General features: G+C 45.8%; 1 protein-coding gene across 4 annotated transcripts; it reads right to left on the bottom strand.

The window, feature by feature from the left end:
- Positions 1-2,898: 2,898 nt before the first annotated feature.
- LOC105840164 (longitudinals lacking protein) lies at positions 2,899-12,839 on the bottom strand (the record flags this gene model as incomplete). Of its 4 annotated transcripts, none has more annotated exon segments than XM_036295034.1 (6): positions 2,899-3,042; positions 4,972-5,149; positions 5,396-5,636; positions 5,730-6,115; positions 7,191-7,392; positions 12,696-12,839. In XM_036295034.1, coding segments are annotated over 5 exon segments (1,123 nt in total), but the record flags the coding sequence as incomplete, so codon positions are not given.
- Between the last annotated feature and the right edge of the window lie 9,403 nt (positions 12,840-22,242).

Below are 22,242 nucleotides of genomic sequence, written 5' to 3'. Positions count from 1 at the left end.
TTGCTCATTACATACGCCTAATAAGGTCATATTATCACAATTTATCGGCCTCGTTACAATTATATTGGCAAAACATTATTGCTACTTCCAATTGTCTCGTTACGAAACTGTACCGACGTCTCTGTTCATTGGCGATTTTGACGTTACGTAATATTATATAATCGCCTTGATACGGTTCAATGCGCGAGTTGTTCACGATAAATCTGGGTCATCGGTAAACCACGACGGATCATTTCATTTATTTTCTCATTACGATATCATATTTTCGCGACTGCGTTCTCGTTAACTCGTTAAACAATTAAGAAATAATCTGGATTTTTCCAAAAATAATATAATCGCACGGCCTTGATTTTATTGCAGTTTTCTACTCAACGCAAGTTCATCACAAAAAGCAATTTTTTCCGCGAAGCCCGACGACTGCGAATTTCGAAAGTCGCTTTGCACGAGTGATTGATATCGCTGTTATTGTAGCGACACGTGCGCACATCTCACCGCGCTAAACTTCGTTTCTCTCGCTTCGCTATACACGCTTCCTGTCTCTATCCTTTTCGAGAGAAATCTCTTCCCTACCACACGCGCGCACGTTCGTTCTAAGCTTGATGAGGCTCAAGGTCAGTGAATGTTCGTGGGAATGTCTCGACCAGGCAGTAAATATACATGCCTATTATACTATACAAACACGATTGGCTACATCTCCCGTGTCCGTCGTGAACGTTTTGCATCGCAAGAGGTTTTGCGATGAAGAAACTTAATCGAAAAAGATCAACGCGAGTTTTCGAATACCCGAAATTCGTCCTGGATTCGATCTGGGAGAAATTGAATGTAATATAAAAATATGGATTATCTAACGGACCTAATTATCGTCAAAAAATTGAAAGAGAAAAAAAATAAGCAAAAAGATTAGATTAAATTCAATCGGAAACGAGGCAGAGATTTACGTAATCTGAAGAGCTTTAGCATCGATCTTGCTGAAAGTAGCTTGTCGATGTGTGCTCACCGCAGGTTATCGAAAATCCCGTACGCACACAACAGCGTGTAATCGCTAAATATATTGAGGAAAAAATGCGACGACGCACGCGGCGGGCGTCACTTAGAAACTTGTGCGATGACGTCACTCCAAGAGTAAAGTAACTGCATAGGTTGCGTTAAACGGCTACATCGAGCTGAGAATCAGCGTAAAACGATCGTTTTCGAAGGTGATCACAACGCGTCACCCTATAATATATACATATACGCAGTAGTGTCGAATTTCTTGAAAGGCACGTAACGCAAATCGGAGCCAAGGCGAGACACGAGACTGCTGGCTCACGCTACCTCGATCGCGCACAAGTCCCGTTATATATTCCTGCCCACCGAGAAGCTCTCACGTTGCTTCATATTCAATTTCCCATAGCAACAGGGAAATAACGCTACCGGATACGTTCCGAAATTTTCTTCGCTATTTAATCGCTGAGCCATGACTTCCACTACCGTGGAAACGGAATCCAACTACAAAACAGATTTACGTTTCGTGCGTGCCTTTGCATAAAAAACAAGTCATACATTGCACATATGCTACCGTTTTACATAAGATAATCGGAATTCCTATCGTTAGATTTGTCACGCGATCATAAAACGGTTTCGTAGAAACTCACGAACGTGAACGAAAAGAACCGGTTTTCGAAGATAGAGAGACTATCGAGAGAGACGTATCCTACCTCAATTCTACCTGATGATCTACACCCACATGTATCTCGAGCTATCGATTACGTATGCTGCTAACTGTAACTATCAACAAGTTATATACCTGATATTTGACTAATAAAACATCCGGTTGTCTCTAACAAAGAATCGACAAGTTTAAAAAATAATCGATAATCCGTACTTTCCGTTTTATTAAGAGATAATACAACAGACGCTACATAGACGCTTTCAGTTCTTATGTCACCATCTATCTTGGTTACGTCTATATAAAAATAATAGAAAATCGCGATCAAAGAGGGAATTAATTATTACCGTAACTTACTGATTACTGTTATGTCAATTCGCGTGTAATCCCTCGTCGAGGATAATATACCTAGCTATAATCGTCTTTCGTGTTTTTTTTACGCGCGAAATTGACACGAGATACTGGGATCTCGTGTTATCCCTGGGTTGGTTGCGGGCTGTACTCCTCGCGCTGTCGTACTCCTTTCGGAGGAGAGAGGCCGCAGCGTCGCGCATTGCGAGGCTAACGAAGACGAGACGACGACGACAACGATGACAGAACAAAAAGTATCGTGAAGCCGATTATAGGAAACCGATTGACGCGGTTGGCGCGATGAAAAAGGTGGTTGCGCGCGCGTGTGCGGCTCGTCTTACGTCAAGTCTCGCGTGTCGCGACGCTACGCTAAGGAAGAAAAGATAAAAAGAGATACACAAAAAAACTTAAAAATTTAACGGAAAAGCTCTACATGCTCTGATAGAAAATAAAAAGCTCTTTCAGAGACCGTGCTACACTTGAACGCACCGGAATCTAGGTTGAACCACGTTATCAACAACGAAAGAAAAAAGAAAGCTCCGCCCCGCCTGCGCAATAGGCACATATAATTACGCGCGCGCGTGTATACGTCACTGAAACTTTTATCAACGTACTCACTTGTGAATGAGCCATTGTCCATCACACCGGGAGAAGAAGATGCATATCATCGTTTCTATTTCGAAATTTTCCACATTCACGAGAGCTCATTCAAACGCAAGTACGCGTCTTTCTATTACATTGTCACAATATCTGTTTAAAATTTACATTTTAATACTCGTGGAAAAAACCGACTTCCGCGTTGTGTTTGAGTAAGAAACTACGTAGCGAAATGGGCCAATTACGCGTGCCTATTGTTACGGGGGCCGGAGACAGATGGAAAATGATGAGGATGAGCCTACCTTGCGAGTCGCGATGAGCCTGTGCGGCCTCCTGAGCTTGTAGAAAAACCTCATCTGTCGTCCCGGGAGCTCCTGCTACTACAGAGCCCACAACACCCCCCGCATTACTTCGGTCACCAGTAACATGCCATGAGCCAAGACCTGCTAAAATAAACCGATCGTCCGATAAGTCTCAATGTGATGTTAACATTCACTCGTTTGCACGATGCGATGTTGTGTGTCACAAATTCGAATTTTATATAAATAAGCTAGAAGCAGATATTCTACGAAACCGAAAAAGTTGCTCTGATATATCTCACAAGTTACAATTAAACTGAAACCAATATTAAGATTACTTGTGAGATATTCGAAATCTTTATTTAAAAATTCCGAATAATAAAATGACAATAAAAACGTTATTCATAGGAATAAAAAGGATTACTTTATTCATAAACTCTTTAAAAGGGGGAACAAAAATATTGGGGGCACATATGTAAGACCGATCAAGAAATTACGAGCGAAACACAAGGCTTCACGATCGGAAAATCGCACGGTACGTTCCCTTATACAGTGGGCGTGCTTAAAATACATTTATATTATACAACATATGTCTCTAATCATCTCTCTATATTCATGGCTCGTTACAGCAAGTAATATTTGGCAAGTTACGTGGAATTACCATAACACATCCGCCCCGCAGATCGCCATGCACGCACACATTCGCACATACATACATACGGAACAGTTTCACACAAGTTTTAAACAATTTAGCCTTAAATAGTCTACACGTGTAACACTTAAGAAATAGACAAATAATACTGATAGATTCAGACTATTTTTTCAAGTTTAAGTACTTTGTACATCAACTCGTCATGCTTCGAATTCGAACGTGTATATCATTAAATTATCATTAAACGACTAGTTCGGAAGTGATTCTTGTTGGAGTTTCGATTCCCAGGTAAATGTAACGTCGAAGTACAAACAAAAACATATTTCTTTGGCAATGTGTATGTTACAAGAACCGTAGTTCAATCTCTAGGTGAATGATCTAAGAACAGTAACTCAAATCAGGCTCTATTCCAAACATAACTCCATGTATATATATATATATATATATAGTAATTGTTAATATTAACGACCGTCGTTGATCGAGCTCAACGATTAAAAGAGCGGTGCATGGAACACTACATATATTCGCGTGTTTCCACACGAGTACACTAAGTCTGTCTAGGCTGGATCGGGGTACTAGAAGGTTGCTGTCTCCATCTCCTCCTGACGACGTTCAATTTTTTCAAATAGAACTGCAGCGTTGAGCGATTAATGCCGTACATCTCGGACGCCTGAGTGGTGCTAACCCCCTGTTGCAATATCGCTTCCAGGGACATTTTAACCGAGTCTAAGCTATACTTTCTGCCCTGCTTGTTCGCCAGTGATTTAAGCAACGCGCCTACGTCAACGTCCGGGCGCGGCCGCCTCATGTTTGGCACTTTTTTACATTCGAGGAAATGGGAGGCCCATGGGGCACCACCGCCACCACCACCATTACCGTCACCACTACCCAAATTCCCTCTCGACCGAGACCGCGCTCCCGCCCCCCCACCTGCAACGAGGAAACCCAAGCTAGTGTCGGCCAATTTGTTACACGTCCCGTGTTTTAACAGATAATAAACAAAACAACGAAACGACTTCGCGACACCAAAACTATCAATTCGTTCAATAAACGAGCCGTTCCTATTTACGATCAAGTGGAAGGAAACAACCGATTATCGCGACCCGGCAATACCACGACTCCCGTTCAAGAATCACTGTCCAATCGTGCAAGACGTCAAGCTCCGCTTCGATCCAAATAAACTTTTTGGATCGAAGATTCGCTGCTGTCGTCGACTCTTTCCAGAGCATGGAATTTTATTTGCAAAATGCAATTTTTTCGTTCTATGCATACTCTGCATATTCTTACATGCGGAACGCTGCTCAGCGATGCGCAAGTTCAAATGCAATATTATAGAATTCGCATTGCCTCTAACTGAGAAATAAACCCTGCGTTTCGCTACGATAAAACAAAAAAAATCATAATAAATAATGATTGCAACTTACCGGGGTGTTGGGCGGGGTCATGGGACGGGCCAGCCCGATTGTTGTCCTGTTCCATGTCATTAAGATCGTTCATATCTTCATCCAGCGTCAGGTCTTCGACGCCCTCTTCAGGGTCCTCTAGGTATTCAGACTTTGGCTCGATGAGATTATCGTTTGGCTCGGGTTTTTCTAGTGGCAGCTGTAATATATTAAAACATGTTAGAAATATCACTTACAAAAAAAGGGAGTAATTTGCAGGACAGAAATTTGTCTCGAACCGTTTCCAGACTGCTAGGGTAATGAAAAGATAGAACCAAGGCAGTAGGATAAAGAACGATCTTTCTTTACCAACGAAGCGAAGGAAACAGCGCATTTTGGCGACATGCCTCTACTTATACGTTGGCAAATGCAAGAAAAATTAAAGCATTCGTCGAACGCATTTTACCTGTAACATCTCGTCGGCGGGTTTCGTCAACTGCGTCATTAAAGCTGACCTGCCGAGAGAGTCTGTTGGATCTGCGTGTACTTTTTCGTCTGCCACTGGCGCGATACCAAGCGCCGGTACACCCATTTGCTGAGGCATATCACTGGAATTCGATGCATCCTGGTTTTCTATTGGATCTTCAGTTAAACTTCTTCTTCGAGGCCTTTTTCTTTTTCTGGATGTTGGACTTTGTGAACCTTCCCTGTAGGAGCAAAATAATTATTAGTTAGCATGTTTCTGATAAATGGACCACGCTCAAGTTAAAACGTAATAGGATCGTTCTTTCTCAACTTACCTCGAGGAGAGACCCTTCGATACCTGAGGACTAGCGCTATCCTCTGGTATATCCCCCACGGAACTTTGCGCCAAACTCTGCCTAGGAACTTTGTTCTTTTCTATCGTCAGACCGGAAGACGCGTGTGGAATGTCTAACGACGGTGCTGTAGGTTGTGAAACTGTTTTCTGTGGCCTGGACTCTGTCTTACTACTACCAGCGGTTTTACTTTCCGAAAGGCCCTTAATTTGCAGAGACTCGGCGGCTTTGAGGAGTGCTGCCAATTGGTCTTGGGAAATGTTTACTTCCCCTCTGTACATATAGTCCATCATTGCCTTAAGTTCTTTGAATTTAACATCTTTGAGTATGAAGACTGGATGCTTGTCATAGTGTTCGCTGAGGAGGCACTGTAAATTGAAAACACCGTCTTTTCAAACAAGCAGTCACAATAATAGCTGTACGTACATATGTAATAATTTATTTCCCCCTTTTTCTAAATTAAACATCTTTATTTGTGTTACTCCAATGCATTTGTAACATTTACTTTATACGCATTATAATAATACACAAATGTGCTAAAACAACTATATAAATGCAACAGTTTAAATTTTATTCATGAACGAGTTATATGCAAAAGTATTTATTCAATGATATGAATCTTTCTCTCAATATTCTATACCGTAGCTAAGAATGCAAAGTGCCACATCTGGGACGAACTAAGACGCACACGCATATACAATTCAAGCATATTATTAATTTTCATAGAGCAGCATTCAATTACTGCAACAGCCGCTCTGCATCCCCACCCATATTAGGGTGTAAAATCCCAGGGCAAGTGCCCTGGAAATCAGCCATCTTGCTTTCCTTGTATTGATCAAGAGGACCTTGGAGGGGGCTTCAGGCTTTTGCTCCCCACTCTCCCCCACCGCACCTCCTACACTCTCCTGCCCAGGCAACGTTCAACAAGCACGGCCATCTTGTTTCAACTTGAGATCCCCCCTCCCTCCTATTCCCCCTTACTTCTCAACAATCTATCTCACTCCCTCCCAATGCGTTTCGTATTGATCTAACCCGACTGAGCCAACTGGACAAAGAAGCAAGGGGGAAAAACTTCGCCGCAATTATAACTTGTTACATTTATAATTATGGTCCTAGATCAAAATTCTTTTAATTTTAACTCGTATTTTCATTAATTTATATTTGATAAATAATAAAACGCGATTATCAACTCTGCAACATTACTGTTTGTTTGAACTATCGCAACCAAGTCAAATCTTTTAAATATAAGTAATATTCTACGATTATTATAAAAATAACAGATTTTTGCCACATTACATTTGAGTTCGGAAAAATTATACTGGAAACAGGATAACGATTCTTAGCTGGTGTTTAAAAAAAAAAGTTACTTCAAAGTACCTCTGAACAATAAGTCGGGAGATAGTCTGTAGGATTAAGTAACGAGAAATAAAACATTTTGCTTACCTCAAAGTATGGGCTGCACGCGGAGAGGACTACTTTATGGGCCTTGAGAGTCTTCCCCTCCGCCGCCAGGGTGCAGTCGACCAGCGTCCCGCTTTCGAGGAGTGTGTCGAAGTTTTGTATGAGCGTACTTTGGTGGTTGTTCCACCTGAGACAGAACTGCTGGTCGTCCTCCATGGTAGTTCTGGCGTTCGTTTCCTCGTTTCTGCACAGGCAAAAGAAGACAGGCGTGGTTAACTATACGCGCTCGAGAGCTCGCCGATGACGAAAACGGACGAGAAAACCGGATGAACGTACGAGTGCGGAACCTGCCGACACAGAGACGCCGCCGTCCTCTATCTTTCTCTATCTCCCGCCGGTCTCTCCTTACCGTGCTATCGATCGACTGACCCGACGCTATCTCGTCCTCCCGCGACCGATTATTATCGCGCACATCGGGCCGAACGACGTACCCGCGAAAGTACGTCTCTCACGACTTTCGTACCGAACCGACTACAGTCCCAGCGGCGTCCCTCCTTTTTTTTCTCCCTGTTCGCACGCGGCCCTCGCGGGAGAACGACGGAGGCGAAAGCTCCGCAGCGAAGCGCCGAAGCTTCCAAAATGGCCGTGGCGAGCGATGCGTCGCGGCCGGATCGCTCTTCTGGCCTTTTCCTTTGTGCGTGTCTGGTAACGGTAATGGGTTGCCTGGTGGGGATGATGCAGGAGGACGCGCAAGCACCGCGCACGCGCAACCGCGACGTCCGGGCTGCGCGCACCGCTTGCGCAACAACCGCGGAGGCCCCTGGGACTCAGGGGCGGCTGCTGCGGGTGCCACAGCTACCGTCCGGATTTTCCTCTCTCCGAGATCACCCGAATCCTCCCTTTCTCGCGCAAAACCGATTTTCTTTTTCTCTATGCTACGCTAAAATTGACAGGAACGGAAGATCGATAAAGAAATGTTGCACGCAGCTAATATCAGTTCGATCAGAGACGGAATATATCGAGGAAAAAAGAAAAAAATACTATCGAAACGCGATAGCTGCCAAGATTCCAAGGAGCTCGCCAATTGTCTACGAGTGACGATCCGTTATCGATTCGCGTATTTTCATCGTGACGTCGTTCCCACAGGCAATTTACGTCGCGTCATCATCGCCGCCGGGAGAGCAAAACCGGGTCCAACCGTCACGGCGCGATTTACATTAGCGACGCGCAATAAATACAGAAAATCGATCACGCCGCTCGCGACGTAGGTAGAGACCGTTAGAACAGGAGGGGAGAGAGGTGATGGTGAGGGTTACCGGACGACGCAGTCGCGATGCTGCGCGAGACACGAGTATTAAAAAAAGAATAAAGATAAAAAGAAAAGAGCCGTTCCCCTACCTGCGCGAACACGTACGATTGCGTAATCTATTTATATTGTTATCTCGCGCGCGCGCGAGAGAGAGCGAGAGAGCGCGCGTTACGTCAGGCGGGCGTGTGCGTGCGCGCGAGTTCACGTATCAAGCAGGGCAAAAACAAATTGTTGATAGATTATTTTTCCCGATCGCCTACCGCGCGCGCGCGCGCGCGCTCGCGAAGCGCAAGTCGAGATACGCAGAGACGTGAGAAAAAATTCGTGGTGAGGAGGGGAAGCGGAACGAGGAGAGGAACCGTTTTGCGGCGACGCGAGTCGTGCCCACCTCCCCCCCCCCCCTTTCGTCGCCGCGCTGGAAATCGTCGGAGAGCGGAGACGTGGAACGCAACATGGCGGTCGGCGAGGTCGGGCCCGGGACAAAATGGCGACGGGTGGAAAGCTCGGCGGCGGAAAACCACACGGGCGATCGATCGACGGACGGACGGCGCAAACCCGCTCTGACTCCCTCTCCCCCCCCTTCCCCCTTCCGGCCACCTCCGCCCCCGCGCGCTCGAGTGTGTGCGTCGCGTCTGGACAATGGCAAGTTGAAATCACAAACGCTACGCCACTAGACGAACCCGGGAAAATAGCACTCTGCGCACTTGCGAACGAACGGCAACGAGGTCGCGCGGGATCGCGAGATACGCGCCTCGCGGGCTCGAAGAAGCACTCGCCATCTCTCTCAACACGGACCCGCCCGCCGCCGCGCCATGTCTCGCCCGATCGCGTTTTCTCGTCGCGTTTCGATCCCTTCCCTCCCACGTCGTTCGCGGACGCGTATACACGTTTCGTGCACGATCGCTCACTCACCTAATAACGGAGATATAAAACAATCTAATATCACAGTAATGGAGTCGGTGAATAAAACAGCGTTAGAGCGTCCAGGCCCCCGGCGTCCGCCTCGTGCGCTGCCCTCTTCAACAATGGCGCAGCTCAACGCCTCTCGGCCGCGGCCGTCGTACACCGCCGCCGGGGGGCGCAGGCGTATCACGAGCCGAGAGCGCGCGGCGGCGTCCCGAGTGAGCGGGACGCGTCCCGGAGCAAGGAGGAAAGAAAAACAGGAAAACGGCGCGCGCATGCGCGGCGCACGGAAATTCGCTACTGCGACGTGATTGAGAATAGCACCGACGCCGCCGAGGCCGAATTGCGATCGGCCGCGTCAAGATGGTCGCGCGCGGCTTCATTTTTCAACGGCTCCCCGCGAGAAAGCGGCGGCGCCCGACAATCGCGATGGAATTCGCGTTCTCTGCGAGAATCCTCAGGACGAATTATCTCTCTCTATCTCTCTCTCTCTCCCGTTGTACCCGGGTCGCGGATATATCTCGAAAATAGTCGAAGAGAATTTCGGACCTATCTCAACATCGTCGACACGTATTGATTTCCAATTCCGTATTTCATCGCGATACAAAAAGTCCTCTCCCTCCCCCCTCAATTTTATCTCAATCATAAATGTCGCAATTTACAGAAATTCGAAGCAATTTTTTAAAATTCACTATTGATGTACGTACAGATGTCACGTAACGCTAGATTTTTATTTTTTATTTCCAAATTTTATCTGCGTTTACATGTTTAACTTTATGTATATTTGACAAATTGCAATAAAATAAGATCTCCAATCACGTTTACGTATCTATTATTTTTCGCTACGAAATTTTATTCCGCTACGAAAAGCAGAAGGCTACTAATCAATCGTCGTGTATTTGCGAGAGAGAAAGAGAATATCACAGTATCAATAAAAAATTCTTTCTAGTAACACAGTCTGAAGTTAGATTGACGTTACTGGTTCTACAAAAACTCTTCAATAGAATAATTAGTAATTATAATTTAAAAAAACAACGAATCGATAAAAAGCCTCTTTATAAAAAGTCAATTACGTGACCAATGTAAGAGGCTTTCTGATTTTACCTCGACTCAGATTAATTTGTGGAAGATTATTTCCTAAAGACAATATTTTTTAAAAGACTTCAAGATAAATATATTTTTAGTTTTAACACTCTTGTACTTATATTTCTTTATGTGTTTACTTTTCTATAAATATGAGTAACGGCATGTTATCTATGTATGTTTAACAACACAATATACAAAAACTATCTTATCGATACAAATATGAGTATCTCGATTCCGATCACAATTTCATTTAAAAAATATTTTAAAAATTAATAACCAACTTTAGAATTTCTGCAATAAATATCTGTACTTTATTTTAAAAACTAAAAACTTCCATAGACAGAAATCGATCGGTTACGAAATACCCATGTTTGTACAATAAAAATCAAAGTATTAAAAAAAAAACTAAAAATATAACTAAAAAACTACAAAATGTCATGCCTGAAAAAAAAAATGTAGATGCATCATTTCGCGGCATCTCGACCGAGACGAGCGACACACGTTTTGTCGTTTATTATTCATCGCCTGTTATTACCGCACAGCTTGACACGTTCTCCGTTACATAGCAATTCTTTATTTTACGTCGTTGTTTATTTTACCGTGCATATTTAATCCAAAAGATAAATAAAGCCAGAACGGAAATCCAGTCGTATAAATTCTGAGCGGTTGACTGGAATGCCAATAAAGGCCGTTTAATTGCGGTAATAAAGCAGGCAGGAACCGTTTAGTGTTATCCGAACACGAGGATCGTGTCCTTTTGTTTCAGAGTTTCGTCGTTAACGTTCCTTTACGTAATCTCGCAAGGACGATTCCAATTCGACTCGGCGCTTATTGCAAATAATTGAAGCAAACAAATCGAGAGCACGCGAGAAGCATTAAATCGGACGACTTCAGCCCATTTCTCAATCAATATCCATTAATTCCCCCCTCCCCCCCATCTTTTATTAAAGTTATAATTGTAAAAAAAGATAGAAGCATGCAATTTACACAGATTTCACGTATCGGCAAGGAAACTCTCGACCATCACCGGGGGTCTCGCTAAAATTCAACCGGCAAACGAGAAAAAAATCACCGGCCGAACGGGGTTCTCTCTCGGTCGCGAGGTAATTGCGCATGGCGTCTGGAAATTTTAGCGTCGGGTGAAACACGTCATGGCGGACGTCTCGGCGCTTTTCTCATTCCCCGGCATCGCTACAACGCAGTCATGGCCGACGACGCTTTCCCGAGCTTCTCGTAGCGCGACCTCGCTCCTCCGTACAATCTATATTTAGCGGTCGTCAAAACGCCACCTCGTAGATACGAACGGCGGGATCGGCTATTGTATTAATAATATCAGGCGATAAACGGAACGACGAATGATAATGAGGATCCCGAGGATTACGTAATAAAAAAAAAGCGATTAACCCCTCCTCCCCTCCCCTCTCCTCGGCGACGTTGACCGTTGCTCGGTTAACGCGGGACGCCGCGGAGGAAATTTGCAAACAATCGCTACGTCGTAAAGAGAGCGAGGCGACGTTGCGCATTCGCTTGCTTTCACATCGACAAGTCGTTCGATTGGCCGATCAGTGTTTACGAATTGCGACGATGCGAGACGAATGAACGCGCACGTCTCGAATTTCGGGAAGGCTTCCGGAATCGCGAATTTACGACGCCGCTCGAGAGGTGCTGCTCGCATTTTTTTCTCCCCAGACCGTAACCCGTTTAAGGTGCAATAACCTTAACAGCGTATCTCGCGAACGGCCGCCCCGGCGATCCCCACGTGCGTCACGCGTCCCGGATACGTCGTCTCCGAACGAGACGCAAAGAGAGAGAAAGAGAGAAATCATGTCGCGAGGACCTCGTCGTCCGATCGACGTCCGCCAACGGAAAGCGACCTGCACGATCGCGCGTAATGGCCGACTTCGGACCGTTTCTCGAGCGAGAACACAAAATGGCGAAAAGTCCCGAAAAAGCGTCGAGGAAAACTGTCTCTCTCACCGACCGAGGCGGATGGTCGAAACCCGTCGAGAAACCGAACGATTTCGCGGGCGGGGAATGAAAAACGCGCGATTCTTCCCGATCGCAAGACGGCGGGCGTGAGAACGCGGCGACGCGACATGGCGGAGCGCGACCTGGTTTTCCGCGAGAACTTTCCACCGCCGCGCGCGAGCGAGTAGAGCGCGAGAGGAGAGGCACGGGAGCGTCGCCGCTGGGAAACCGTGGAAAAACCGACGGCGGACGGGAAAGCAAGACGTATTTCCTTTACTCACCTATTGTATTGGCACAGTCTAAATATCACAAGAGGACGAAACTCGGGAGGGAAAAACTACGCGTCCGCTCCTCAGCGTGCACTATCCGAGCGTCATGGGTCCTTTTTGCACAATGGCCGTGCCGCGCGGTACCCGCTTACGATCGATCAGTTTCTGCGAGAGGCCGACGCCGATGCCGCACGGAAACGAAGCTCGTCCTTCCCCCGCCCCGGCCGCGGCGTCCCGAGACGCGGCGCAGAACGCGCATTTTCGCCTTCTGCGCATTGGACGAACGACCGTGGTGGGGCGCGAAGGAGAACGGAGCCAGGGGCGTCGCGCGAGCGTTACGACGGGCGCCCAACGGCCGGTCCGACGACGTGACCGCGTTTCCTCGCGCGCGTCCGCGACGATATGCGAGAGAGCACCGGGAGAACAGCCGCGTCTCCTAGGAATTCATAGACCGATCTTAGGTTCAAGAATCGTCTTAAGTATAGCCACGAGCAGACTTGAGACTTATTTAACCAATGAAATAACAGTATTGACGTCTCAGGATGATACTTAAGGCGGATCTTGAATAAGATCGGTCTATGAATTCCGTCCCTAGAAAGAGAGAAAGGAACAAATGCTCTGAATAAATAACAGCGGCGAGCCCGAAACAGATGTGTTGCATAGATTAAATGTTTTATACTGGTTTTTAATTTTTCGTGTGAATTCTCGTAAACAAGAGATTCTAAAAATGTTAGCTGCAAGGAAAACAAAATGAGAATCTCAATTCTATTGATTCGATCGAGTCTGTTTTACCTACTAATATTATTATTTTATTTAATCTTTTTCGATTATTTGATTTTCTTAATGTGAGAACTTTACTCCGTACCATATGATTTTGTACTTGTATTGTAAAGAATGTTACGTGAACTTTTTTACGTTGCTAAATTAGAATTTGAAATATTAACGTAATCATAGTGATTAAAATAATTTGAGATTTGAGATTTGCTTACAGCGTATATTATAAAGTAATTTTAAAGTTTCCATTTCGATTCGATTTGATGCTCCATTATTGTATTCAAAATTTTCTAAACACCAACTGAAGGGCAAAATGTGTTTACAAAATATTTCTACGAGAAAGAGCTCAACCTAATCGATTTTAAATTTTGAACACGTTGAATACATTGTTTAATTTTTGTTATGTCATATAGATAAAATTTTTATTTGATTTTTATCAAAATCTTTATCAATAATTTATCATATTATATATTTTATCATATGATAAATTATTGATATTATATGATAAAATTCTCGATAAAAATTGAATAATAATGAAGACAGTAGAAATATTTTATTGTATTGTCTGTGACAAATAAAAAATGTGAAATATTTAAAAGAATAAAAAATTGCATATTTTTAACTTAATTATTCACGTTAATAAATATTAAACATGAGTTAAAATTATAAAATTTCAAGTTCTCTAAGTAATAATGTAATATAGATATAAATTCTATTACCAGGTATCAGATTTTAAAATTTACCCTTTTTGATTTGTGTCATTGTTTCCTTTTCTTTATTTAACTTCAATTTGTTTATTTATTTCAATTTATTTTTAACTTATTTTTATCGCAAAGACCAGTATATTTATAATACAATTCATCTATAAAACAAAATTCGCGAAATTTTATGTTGATCTTACTTTTCTTGTAGATAGGCGATATAATATTATGTATATAATGAATTTATAGGCAGCAGGTTGAATAACACGTTCTTCCTTTATTTTCTATTCAGCTTGCTATTTACGTTTAAAGTTTTATAGTCGACGGGATTTATTTTTTTACAAAATTTAGAAACAGCGTTAGAAAAAATGCCGGTCATGTAGGGAGCCATCGTTAAAGAGTCAATGCCGCTGGTGACCACCACCGTGTCTCGGGACAGCGTCGACAACGTGTGGAAAAAAAATGTGATGGGTCTCCGAACGCCCGGGGTACCTGCGCGCGCGTTCGGACGTTACGCGCCTGGCGCGCTCGCGGCTAACGTCGCGCCATTGGCGAGCGGCGAGAGCCGCGCGACGCGCTCGGGCAGTGGGGATAAAGAGCCGGGTTTCCGTTCTGGGGTATGTTCGGTGCGGCGGTAGCGCGCGGCCGGCGCGGGAGAGGCGAAAGGCGGCGCGCGGGAGAAGTGGAAAGCCGGCGAAGAGAGAGCCGACGAAGGGAAGAATCGGGGTCCACAACAAAATCGCTTAATCGCTTTGCGCCACCGTCCGCGACGGAGCACCGGCCCATCCGTCGCCGCCACCGCCGCCATCGCAGTGCCCCCTAGTGTGCATGCATGCATGCCCGAAACGCTGTTTCTCTCTCCCTTTCTCTCTTTCTCGCTCCTTCTTTCCCTTCTCCCCCTTTCGCCCCCTTTCTCCTTCTCAACGGCTCGCTGCGCCACGATCTCCGTCCTTCTCTCCTTTTTCCCTCTCCCTCTCTCCTCTCCCTTCCTCCTGCCCTCCCCCCCGGTCTCTCCCGCTGTCTCTGTCTCCCCGTGATTCGCTATGCCACTTCGGGCCGCGACGTTTTCACGGGCAATCCGTGAGTGACAGCTGCCAGTGGCCAACGCGGTGCGTGCGTGTCTCTCGTGGCGGTTTGACACGGCCGACACCGGCTGTGCGTGGGTGACAGTTTACGTGCGTGCGTGCGTGCGTGCGACAGAGAACCTACGGCGAGAGTATCGTGCGTCCTCCGACGAGGGCCGTTTCTCGTTTCGCGCCCTCGCGGCGGTGTGTTTATCATCTGATACGGCGGCGAAAGTGTGTGCATACGTCAACACCCCCCGGGGGACCTTGGAGCGGTGCGGGGTTGCCGATTAACAGCGGTGCCCGGATCGTCGTTCAGCTACCGCTGCTGCTACCGCTGCTCCCGCTACCACCGTTGCCGTTGCTGCGATTTCATTTGTGGGTCAGGTCATGGTGAGGTACGTAACTGTCACGATCGTCGTGAGACGATGTAGAACTTTTTGCTGTATATATAAAAAACTGTACTCGAGTCCTCGATGACGACGACGACGACGACGACGAGTCGTCTCCTCGACGCATCGTTTTTCCGCGTTGTATCGTTTATACTGCATCTGCCGCATGAAATTTGCCTTTGGCGCCTCGAATCGACGTTCCCGCGCCAGCGAGCGTCCCGCACGTCTTCTTCCATTCCCTTCTGTTTTTCCTCTTTCGATTATCAATGAGGCCACGTGCTTCCCGGACAAGTGCGCCAGTCAATGAGCCAATTGCGAAACGCGAACGGGCGGGACAATACCGCGCGTCGCGCCTTTGTGCACGAAATCACGTCCTTCGAACGGCGTTACGAATGTTTCCGATTATTTAGTTTCACGCTCGTCGGAGCGTTGTCCGCCGCGGGCGAATTTCTGCCGAGTTTTTTTTTTTTTTTTTCAATCGACGAGATCGATAAGATTTCGCCGTTGCGACTCGCACGCAATATTCGTAGTAGGAAACGAAAAAAAAGATAAAAGAAATGGTAGCTTTCGAGAGAAATTTAAAATAGTCTTGAGAATAAAATTCCTTCGCGATTATCGGCAGATCGATTTACTTCTTAGGGGTATACTTTTTTTTTCCTTACAATAAGCGCGACGCGATTAAATCGAAAGTCGAGTGGAAAGCAAAGCTCGACGGAGTAGCGTCGACTTTCCTCGTTTTTCCTCCGACGTAGCGGCATTGTTTTGACTCGGACCGTAACTGGACTGGACGTGCGTGTGTGTATGTGTGTGTGTACGTATGCACGCGCGCGCGTGCACGATCCACTCGTGACACAATCCGCTCGAGTTTAAGCGCGATCTGTCGCGCACGGCGAGCGGCTGCCAGTACCGATTAACCGTCTATCCCGGCCAATACCCGATTGGCTTTGGTCCCACGGTTTAACGTACTCCTTATCATTTTCTCATTTCCAGAAACTGGAAAACGACAGAGATTAGAGTTAATCTAGGTCTGAAAATTGGAAAAAGATAAGGAGCGCGTTTAAACCGCGATTAAAGGTAATTCCACGACGGCGGAAACGCAGTTTCCCCCTCGGAATCGGCGTGCGCACGCCGCGGCCACGCGGTTTTCGGCCGTCCGAAACCGCCGTGTCACCCGTTACGGTAGGTCACGTGCGCGATGCACCGGCCAATAATCGGCGATTACGAGCGCGCGGGATGAATTCGGATGCCGCGGCATCGCTCCTCGTCTCCAGAGTAAATTCAGAGAAGTCGCGCCGAAAGCTGCCCGAGTAAATCTTTCTCTTTCCGTCTCGTAGAGAAGTAGAAATATATATATATTTTTTTTTATTATTGCATTGATACAGAGATTTCGAGATCGGCTTGATGATGACAGAGCCGAAAGAGATTCCCTACTGTTTTCCCGAGAATCCAATTCCATCTGCGTATGCGTATGTTATGTGCGAATAAAGCGCTTTGATTAGACGTCTGCAGACGGCGGAGATCTGATTAGCGACATCGAATTCCTCTCCTTTTTACGGAAATATGACATAGTGGATAGGTCGCTGTTATTTTAATTATTTTAATTTAATTTAATTATGCCCGTCTGTAGAGTTACGTGAATATCTCTCCGTTTTACGTAATATACAGAAGTATATGTGACGTGACTTTAATTAAAGTCATATACATCGTAATAAAATTCATACAAATTGAGAGATGAAAATTTATATGGCTCGCAGTTCTCTCGGCGTCAACTGTATTAGGTTTGACAGAATCTCCTCTCGTCCCTGTTAACACGATAGATTGATTTCGATCGCAATGGCAAATCGGAGATCGAAAACAACGACTTACCGCGATACGAATCGATAGGTATTACCAGCATTATTAGCACACTTCTCGTCTTTCCCGTCTTTCGCGCCCCCGTATTCTCGTTCATATCGAGGCGATTGTCGATTGTCGGACAATCGTATTTTCCTGTCAACAATCGCAAATGCCGTAAAGTTGCATCGCGTGTCGATCGCCGTGCGTGACACGACCGACGAAAGGAGCGCTCGTTTCTCCGTGTACGCGTGCGCGCGCGCGCGTGCGGTAAACGGGTTTATCTCGGTAATTAAATGACCGTCAAATAGGAGAAAATCGCCGATGATTGATGGTGACCGATCGGCGAAGTTTCGCAGCCGCGTTACCACGTGTGCACCCTTCTTCTGTGCGTTTCCCCTTCTCCCCGACGGTACATTAATAAATTCGTCACGATCGCTCGGCAAGAGCTTAAAAACAGGTGCTTGAACCTCTTGAAATTTGCGACTGTTTTCCTCTTAACTTTCGCCCTTTAAGCAAGCCCTCAAACTCGAGAAATCTCAACGTTACGTGACGCTTTCGTGTTTAATGAAATTTATGATAAGCATTCGATCTTGATTGTCCCATTTCGGAATAGCAAATATACGTTCTGGATGAGAAACAAGAGTATGATGAGAGTACGATATGTTTATAAATTATAAAATTCTCTTTAACTTAATATGACTAATTGTAATTAAAATGCGGCACACAATGTCGGTTATTAAATTTAAATTATTATAAACAATTATTTTCCAATTCTTTCTACATTAATATTTATCCCATAAAAAATATTTTAATATCAAATTATTGTTTTTATTGCTCAAAATTTCTTCATTATTTATCGCTTTGAAGATAACAGTGCCGAAACTTACGTATAAAAAAAAAAATATATATATATATATGAAATAAAAAATTGCGCTTTCCTCCGCTTTTTAAGTTGGAAAACCTTAAACCTTGATCTGATTAAACGTGAACGCAAGCGTGAATCGCTCGTAATCGGCTCGATTAAGGATCGCGAGTTAAACGATGCACGATCTTTCGTCCCACGACGAATGGTGCATCCCGTAAGATTTTCTCCGCGCGCATCGGGCAACGGTCCGCCTATACATCGCGCGCCGCCGATGATAAAGAGAAATGCTGCCTAGAAAGCAGGTCTTGGCTGAATCTAGGCCACCCTGATGATGGCGCGTGCACATTCTCCACAATTTTACTGTTCCTTCTCTCAGCCTTGCCTCGCATTCGTTCCCCGCCGCGCGTTCGACCGAACAACACCTTTTCTCTCTCTCTCCCCTCTCTTTTTCTCTCTATCTATCTATCTTGCGCATATTCTAGCTTCAGCTTCTCCCCTCTCGTCCTTCCCTCTTTCTATCTCTCTGCCTTTCTCCTCGGCCTCTCTCTCCGCCGTCTCTACGTCTCTTCTCTTCCATCGATCGCCTCCTTCTCTCTTCCTGCCTCCTTTTTTCCCCACCCGGCACGATTCAAGGATCAAGTTCCGGAGGACGACCAGATGCGAATCGGCGAAAAAAAGAGAGGGAACGCGAGGATCGCGGTACCGTAATGCCCCGCGCGCGCGTGCACGACGAGATTTACAAATTGCAAAAGCGAGAACGAGTCTCACCGCTCGCTGTCTCAATAGCACGCTCGTTCGTAACTTCGTTTGTGAAATGTCGCGATGGCGATAGGTGGGCGTATTATAGAACGATGTTTGACTTTACTACGCAATATAAGGATCTCTTATGCCGCCGCCGCCGCGAGATAATGGGGAGGAGGAGGGTTTTCCGTTTGATAAGGGGAAAAGCGAACGATCTCCTCTCCATCCGTTTGAACTTTGAGCTTAAATGTAATAGCGGATTATCTTCGAAAAAAATTGCTTAATTAACGTAAATTTTGCGCGACAGGGGGAGGATTAAGATATCTTGTACATTTAAATGTGGCACTTCCTTCGTAAGTAAAGGCTGAAAGAATAAAATATAACTTGTAATGGATGCGGATCATCGCGCAGTACGTGCGCACGAATTCGATATTCTCTTTTTTCGTTCCCTTCGTCCTCTTTATTTATATCTTCCTCATTACATTTTATTTTACCGTCCGGTTTACTTCTCCCTCGCTCTCTCCTCGCCGTCCTCCTTTCTTCTCTCTGCCTCTTCCTGGACCTCTCGCGAGATTCTGCGCAGTTTCGTCGCCGTCTAATTTAAATATGCGTTTGCGCAAGAACGTAATTGAATCGGTAGTGCCTCTACGTTTCTTCCCTGCATCTCTCTATTATCGAAATGGCGATGCTGCTTTTACGATCTTTTCGCGTCTACGTAAACAAAAATTTAACGTGAAGTCACCGTCTCGTCACCGGCATCGTCATCAAGCGAAACGAACGACGCGCAGCGGCGAGCGTTTTCTCGAGAGCGGCAGATCTCGCGTGTGTATGACTGACAGTGGGGCGATCGAGAGCGACCTAGAAAGGTTTCAAAAGACATTTTCCCGTTCACCCACGTACAAAGCCGCCCTCTCGCCGCGGGAGCGTAGAGCCGTGCGACATGAAACCTCGCGTATACGACGATTGAGACGAGGCGCACGTACACACATTCATACACACACACACACACACACACACACACAAACACATACGTACAATAGCAACGAAGAGGACGAAGGCGGTGCGGAACGATGAGGAGAACGGCAGAAGGAGAACGGACGGCGTGGAGGGTGAAGGAGGATAGGACAAGAGGTCGACGGAGACGAGGGGGAGAACAGAAAGGAAAGAGAACGCGGTGTGTGTGTATGTGTGTATGTGTGTGCATTTGGCCGCATATATGGATGCGGACGTGTGTTGGTGCGCGCGCGCAGGAACAACGGAAAGTACAGAACGTAATACGGAGAAAACGCTGGTAAAAGGAAAGAGGCCCCTCTGCCTGCCTTTCCAATCGAATCGGCCGCCCCTCTCGCCTTTGTCATTTTCTCTTTGTCCCCGTTTCGGATCTTCGTGTTCTCTCCCAGCTAAGTCGTCGTCGTCGTCGTCGTCGTCGCCGTCGCCGTCGTCGTCGCCACCGCCGTCGCCGCCTCTCTCTTTTTCGCACAGTCTCTCTTCCTCCACCTCTTGCTCACCCTCTCTTTCTCTCTCTCCCGCTGCCTCTCCTCTCTACTCCGGCTTCCTGTTCGTCCTTCCCCCTTCGCCTGACCTGCGCCTGACTCATCCAGAAGAACGAAGAAGAATCTTCTCTCCTCTCTTCTCCTCCTTATCCTCATCCACCCGGTATATCTCGGACGGGCAGAAGAGGGAAGCACAAAAAGAGCCGTGCCAGAAGGAGAGAACGACGGAGGGAGAAGGGCACGAAACGCGGCTTCTCTTCGCTCTCTGCGCTCGTGTACCGTTTCTTCTCTCACCCTCCCTCCCTTCCTCGCCCTCCCTTCTTCGCTTTGTCTCTTCACCCTCTGACTTCCCCCGATACCATCCAGCCAACCTAACCACCCTAACCTTCTCTCCTTTCTTCCCTTGCTGCTGCTTTCGATCTGTGCCTTCGCCTGCGCCTCTTCTTCCTCTTCCTCGTTTTACCTTCCCTCCCCTTCTTTCCTCCATCCCCTGTACCGTCTTCACTTTGCTGTAGACTGCTCTACCTTTGTCTGTGCTCCTTCGTCGACGTCTCTCACCTCTCACCTTCGCCCTCCTCGGCTTTCTCTTCGACCCGCTACGCCGCCATCCCTCGCTCCTTCGCTCACCGACAACCCTCCTGTCTTCTGCGCTTACGTCTCTTTCTTATTCCTTCAACGTTTCGCGCATCCTGTTTCTTCTTCAAAGAGAACATAGAACAAATGGCTCGATACACAGGAGAACGGCAGCGTGGAAAGAGAGAGGGCGAGAGAGACAGAGAGAAAGAGAAAGAGAGCGGTCGATTTCTCCATCCTGTCTTTAGCACTCGCTTACATATAAAAAGTTCTCCTGGATCAATTAAAGCATCGTTTTTCAAGCTTATTTGAACGACGAGAACGCTTCTGAATAACAGAAAGATGAACGCCGGGCTCCCTCAAATAAATCAAACACGCAAAGTGTTTTAATCTTCGCACAGTTTCTTTCGCCCATTTAGATTAAATTACGCTCGGGTTTCGTATCCTCGTTCAAAATATCACTAATTTCGAAGGGACGCCTTAAATTAATTAATAGGCATGATTATAGAATTGACGCGTTTACATTTATATTCTTTCCACACCCTGCGCGAGTGATCGCGCGAAAGAAACGAAGCAAACGGGACACAGAGCATTGTGAAGTATCGCCGGTAAAAGGAGAAAGGAGTTTTCTACGATGCTGCGTAAAAAGGAGCGGTGCCGGTCGACCGTCTTACACGTATAATTGCCAAGGATGCTAGATGTGGTAGCGCCGTGAGCTATTGCACGTTAAGCATCTTCGAAACGATTTCTTCTCATTGGCCAAAGTTAATAGAAAGGCATCCACATTTGACTAATTAATCCATAACACGCTCATTCTTTTTAGTATTAGATTTCTAAAACTTTTGTTTTCGTTACGACGCGGCGTTTGTGCTCATGCAAATCGAGAATGTATAGATAACGGTGTAATTTATGAACATGTGAATATGCAATGACTATAAAACCTTGTTAAATGTTAACAATACATACAATAATAATAACATATACAATACATTAAATAATAATTTTTATTGTGTTACTAGCTATGTTCTGCCACGCGTTGCTGTGGCTCTCTATTCTTATGCTACGTTTTTTTAAAATTTTCTTTGCTTTCGTTGTTTAACTTTCAAGAGTCTTGCTTTAC

Source organism: Monomorium pharaonis, unplaced genomic scaffold (assembly GCF_013373865.1).
Source record: "Monomorium pharaonis isolate MP-MQ-018 unplaced genomic scaffold, ASM1337386v2 scaffold_585, whole genome shotgun sequence".
Lineage (NCBI taxonomy): Eukaryota > Metazoa > Arthropoda > Insecta > Hymenoptera > Formicidae > Monomorium > Monomorium pharaonis.
This window is presented reverse-complemented; position numbering and strand designations above follow the sequence as displayed.